Source organism: Rhinopithecus bieti, unplaced genomic scaffold (genome assembly GCF_001698545.2).
Source record: "Rhinopithecus bieti isolate Rb0 unplaced genomic scaffold, ASM169854v2 scaffold_35166, whole genome shotgun sequence".
Lineage (NCBI taxonomy): Eukaryota > Metazoa > Chordata > Mammalia > Primates > Cercopithecidae > Rhinopithecus > Rhinopithecus bieti.
In genome coordinates, this window is record NW_016815254.1 from 493,577 (window position 1) to 499,576 (window position 6,000).

The window sequence follows — 6,000 nt, forward strand, 5'->3', positions numbered from 1 at the left end:
AAAAATATTCCCAACATGTACTAAAATTCTCATTTGTGGGCCAGGAGTGGTGGCTCATACCTGTAATCTTAGCACTTTGGGAGGCCGAGGCGGGTGGATCACTTGAGGTCAGGAGTTCAAGACCAGCCTGGCCAACATGGGGAAACCCCATCTCTACTAAAAATACAAGACTTAACTGGGCAGTAGCACGTGCCTATAATCCCAGCTACTCGGGAGGCTGAGGCAGGAGAATCGAATTTGCCCTTGAACCCGGGGAGACGGGAGGTTGTGGGTGGGCTGAGTCGTGGGCCACCCCCCCCCCTGCATACATATCCAGCCTGGGGTGACGAGCAGACTCCTGTCTCAAAAAAAAAAAAAAAAAAAAAAAAAAAAAAAAATATTCTCATTTAAGAACCCCAACATTCATGTTAGGTATGATTCTGCTCTTGTAAATGATCAGTCTTGACTCATTTCATCCCCCTACAAAATTCACACAAGCCACCCCAGAGAATTAGTCTTTGGGAATTTTAAAGTATTTTAAAACCCACCACACAGATACAAGCATGGGTTGTTGTGAATCTAGAGCATCTGAGCATCCAAATTCTCTCCTTCCAGCTCTACATTGGCAGCATTTTGTAGCAAGAGCTACACTGGAAAGAGAAGCTCACTGGAAAGAGGAGTGGTAGCAGTTCTGTTTTCCCAGAGAAAAGGCTGCTGTCCCACTGCTGGTACTGATCTGAAGGCACAAAGGCATCATTATACCACCAGTAAGACATGGAGTCACTGGCCGGGTCTTGACATCCCGGGAGGGAGCAGGCTGTTCCTTTTAATATTCTCAAGCCTGAGTCCTATGAGCCCGTTAGTTCTGAAATGTGTCTTGCACCTCAACTTAGTTTCCAGGTGGCTTCCTAGATTACCCACACAACCCAGCCAGACTGAGACCTTGGGAGTCTCTGTAATCTGAAGCAATGAGGGCCCAGCTGAACAGGGCTGGAGACTTGCCAAATGAACTGCCTTTTCTTAATCCATCTGGAATGTCAACTAGGAGTAAGGAAAAGGAAGGACAATTCCCACAGAACACAAACTAGATAAGAATCTGACACTTTTCTTTGCAATGACTTGACATCCTCACTTTTTCAAAGAAAATCACCTTAATCAGTCCAGTGGCCCTTCCTGCTACCACATGGCCCAGGCACTCATTCAGAAAACGACTTAGAGCTTTCCTAATTCCAACACATTTACACAGAATTTAGCTTCCTTTAATTTCATCCATTGCCTACAGGACCAGCAATTGAAAACAGTTGCTACAGTTTGAATGTTTGTCTCCTCCAAACCTCATGTTGAAATTTGATCCCCAGTGTTGGAAATGGGGCCTAATGGGAGGTGTTTGGGTCATGGGGGTCATCCCTCTTGAAAAGATTAATGTCCTCTCTGGGGGAAGTGGGGTGGGAAGTGGATTCTCACTCCATTAGTTCCCATAAAAGCAGGTTGTTACAAAGAGCCTGGCACCTCCTCTTCCTGTCTCTCACTTCCTCTCTCACCACCTGATCTCTGGACAAGCTGGCTCCCCTCTTCACCTTCTACCATGAGTGACCCGGTCCTAAATCTTCCAGCCATCAGAATTTTGATTTTTCTTTGTAAGTTACCCTGCCTCAGGTATTTCTCTATAGCAACACAAAATGGACTGAAACAGCAGTATAATCCAAAAACAATACTGCTCCTCTTAACCACAAGCTGGTGCCTGACTACCTCAGTACATGGTTGCCTCCAAACTCACTTTAGCAAAGAAGTAACTCATCTCAAAATTTAACAGAAAAAAGGAAAAGCAAACTTTCAGGAAAATGGTATTCCTATTACCAGGAGTTAATTGGCTATGAAGCAGCCAAAAGTCAGCAGCAGATAAAAGAAAAGTCTGCATAATTAGAATAACCAATAGGTAGACATTCAGCAACTATATACTCAACAGAAGACTTGCCAGTGCAGTGGCCATGCATGCCTGCTGCTGCAGGCCCACCATTCCTGAACCAGTGGCTTACATTCCACGTGGAGTAGGAGTAAGCCTTTGGTCTCTTCCACACCCATTCACTGTCATGCAGGGCCTCCAAACCGCCAAAGGATGGGAACAGCAGGCAAGGGTATCTGTCAAGCATGCTCCCTCTGTTCTACACATCAGTCATGCTGTTTCCCACCCATTTATTCTTCTGTTGACCACCCACATTTAATTAAGTTTTAAAGACATGACAACAAGGTCTGAGATTTGAGGGATGTACCTGACTCTCTCTCCCCTCCAGTGGTGGTGGAATCTGATCAGCAAAACCAATCTTCCCTGGATCACCCATAAAGGCACTAACCTCATCCACGTTCTCAAAAGCGTTGATGACATCATATGGCAAACAGGACAGAAGGTCAATCACAAACCACGTCTTCAGGTAGTTCATGCGGATAAGTTTGGGGTCAGAAATCACCTCCCCTGCTGGTCCAACAAAGGTGGTATGAAAATTGAGCACAATGTCCACCAGAAAGATAACATCCACGATGCTATCAACAACCAGCCAGGCCACATTGTTCTGCCTGGTTTTGAAAGAGACATTATAAGGGACCAAGATGGCTGTATAGAAGGTCAAGATCAAGATGATCCAATCCCACGTGGTCTTAAAAACACAGTAATGTAAGATGATGTGAGGGGGAGTCTTTGGTGCCTCTTGCTTGTACTGGGGAAGGATGTCTGAGCCCAGCTGTAGGACCTGTACAGAAAAACATGACCAAGAGAGAACTAAGTTAGGATTTAATTGCAAGTATCTAACCAGTCAGCATCTGTGATTGACAAATGGTCACAACACTCTGAATAAATCGTTTGGGTACAATAACAGGTATAAACGAATATGGGAGAATGAAAGTGAACATTATAATAGAAATAATCATAAAGAAACAATTACAAACTACTATTTGGCTGTCAGCCAAGTGTTGTACTAAACACTTTACACACATTTATTATCTCAATTCTAAATACACCTTTGTTCTATTAGCCAATTATTATTCCATAAGTTAGAAACTGGGGCTCAAAAAGATTAAGCAACTTTTTGTTCAATAAATATTAATTGCTCTGATTTCATCCAACAGCGGCAGAATGCACATTCTTCTCATCAGCACATGGAACATTCTCCAGAACAGACTATATGTGAGATGACAAAACAAGTGTTAATAAATTTTTAAAAATCAAATTCATATCAAGAATCTTTCTTGACCACAGTGGAAGCAAACTAGAAATTGAAACATGTGGAACTTGGGAAACTTTATGAATACATGGAAGTTAAACATGCTCCAGAATGACCAGTGGGTCAATAGAGAAATTAAGAAAGAAATTTTAAAGTGTCTTGAAACAAATGAAAACATAACATAACAAAAACCTATGGGATACAGCAAAAGCAATACTAAGAGGAAAGTTTATAGCAATAAATGCCCTACATCAAAGAAGTTAAAAGATTTTAAATAAACAACCTAACAACGTACCTCAAGGAACTAGAAAAGCAAGAACAAACCAAATCCAAAATTAGAAGAAGGAAAGATATAAAATAAGAGCTAAATTAAATAAAATTGAGACAAAAAATACAAAAGAGCGGGCGCCTGTAGTCCCAGCTACTCGGGAGGCTGAGGCAGGAGAATGGCGTGAACCCAGGAGGCGGAGCTTGCAGTGAGCTGAGATCCAGCCACTGCACTCCAGCTTGGGCGACAGAGCGAGACCCCGTCTCAAAAAAAAAAAAAAAAAAAATACAAAAGAGCAATGAAATGACAACCTGGGTTTCTAAAACCTAAGTTAAAAAAACCCAAACCTTTAACTAAGAAAAGAAACCCCCAATAAAATTCAACATGAAAAAGGAAATATTACAAGAAATAGCAAACAAATACAAAGGATCATTAGAAGCTACTATGAATAATCATATGCCAACAAATTGGAAAACCTAGAGGAAATGGATAAATTCCTGGACACATACAACCTACCAAGATTGAAACAGGAAGATATGGAAAACTCTAACAGACTAATAACAAGAAATATGATTAATTGAATCAGTAATTTAAAAAATCTCCCAACAAAGAAAAGCCCAGGACCAGATGGCTTCAATGCTGAATGTTACCAAAGTTTTAAAGAAGAATTAGTACCAGTTATTCTCAAACTATTTTTAAAAATTGAAGGAGAGGGCATTCTTTCAAACTCAATCTATGAGGCCAGCATTACCCTGATACCAAAACCAGACAAGGGCAAATCGAAAAAAGAAAACTACAAGCCAATATTCCTGATGAACCTACACACAAAATCCTCAACAACACACTAGCAAACTGAATCCAATAGAACATCAAAAAAAAAAATGGTGTACACTATAATAAACTGGAATTTATCCAGAGATGCGAGAATGACCCAACACATGCAAATTAACAAACATGTTACATCACATCAGCAGTAGGGGAAAAAAATTATTATCTCAATAGATGCAGAAAAAGCATTTGATAAAATTCAATATCCCTTAATGATTTAAAAAAAAAACTCTCAACAAATTAGGTATAGAAGAAAGGTACTCAAATGCCTTACATTCGCAGCAACCTGCATGAGATTGGAGACTATGATTGTAAGTGAAGTAACCCAGAAATGGAAAACCAAACATCGTATATTCTCACTCATGAGTGGGGGCTAAGCTATGAGGATGCAAAGCCATAAGAATGACACAACAGACTTTGGGGACTCAGGAGGAAAGGGTAGGAAGGGGGTGAGGGATAAAAGACTACAAATTGGGTTCATTGTATACTGCTTGGGTGATGGGTGCACCAAAATCTCACAAATCACCACTAAAGAACTTATTCATATAACCAAACACTTACCTGTTCCTCAGTAACCTATGGAAATAAAATATATATATATATATAAAAAGACCTTACATGACAAACCCACAGCTAACATCATACTGAATAGGAAAAAGTTGAAAGCCTTCCCTTTAAGATCAGGAACAAGACAAGAATGCCCATTTTCACCACTGTTATTCAACATAGCACTGAAAGTCCCAGACAGAACAATTAGGCAAGAGAAAGAAATAAAGGGCATCCAAATTGAAGCAGAGGAAATCAAACTGTCCCTGTTTACAGACATAATCATATATTTAGAGACACATAGACTACACACACACACACACACACACACACACACACACACAAAACCTGTTAGAACTGGTAAACAAATTCACTGAAGTTGCAGGATACAAAAATCAACATACAAAAGTCAGTAGCATTTCCACACACCAACAGCAAACAATCTGAAAATGAAATCAAAGGAGCAATTCCATTATCAATAGCTACAAAAAAAATTAAGTGTCTAGAAATAAATTTAACCAAAGAGAAGAAAAATCTCTACAAATAAAGCTATAAAACACTGAGACAAGAAATTGAAGACGACACAAAAAATAGAAAAGTATTCCGTGGATTGGGAGAATATTATTACAATGTCTAATTACCCAAAGCAATCTACAGATTCAATGCAATCCCTATTAAAATACCAATGACACTTTTCACAGAAGTAGAAAAACTTAATCCTAAAATTTACATGGAATCACAGAAGACCCAGAATAGCAAAAGCTATGCTGAGCCAAAAGAACAAAACTAGAGGAATCACATTACCTGACTTCAAATTATACTACAGAGTTAAAGTAACCAAAACAACAGGGTAGTTGCATAAAAACAGACACATACACCAACGAAACATATAGAGAACCCAGAAGTAAATCCATGTATCTACAATGAACTCATTTTCAACAAAGGTGCCAAGAACATACATTGAGAAAAGGACAGTCTCTTCAACAAATGGTGCTGGGCAAAGTGGATATCCATATGCAGAAGAATGAAATTAGACCCCTATCTCTTCTCATATTCAAAAATCAAGTCAAACTGGGTGAAAAATTTAAATCTAAGACTTCAAACTATGGAATTACTAAAATAAAACTTTCGGGAAACTCTCCAGGTTGTTGGACTGGGCAAAGA

At 39.5% G+C, this 6,000-nt stretch overlaps 1 protein-coding gene across 2 annotated transcripts in view; it reads right to left on the minus strand.

Moving 5' to 3' along the window:
- KCNH1 (potassium voltage-gated channel subfamily H member 1) overlaps positions 1–6,000 on the minus strand; it is a 450,237-nt gene that overhangs the window by 339,942 nt on the left and 104,295 nt on the right. Inside the window, exon 6 of one of the 2 annotated variants that reach the window (XM_017853054.1) lies at positions 2,331–2,723. In XM_017853054.1, coding sequence (XP_017708543.1) covers positions 2,331–2,723 — 393 coding nt within the window. Of the gene's footprint in view, positions 1–2,249; positions 2,724–6,000 lie in introns of both variants that reach the window. The other variant, XM_017853052.1, reaches the window with a different exon arrangement.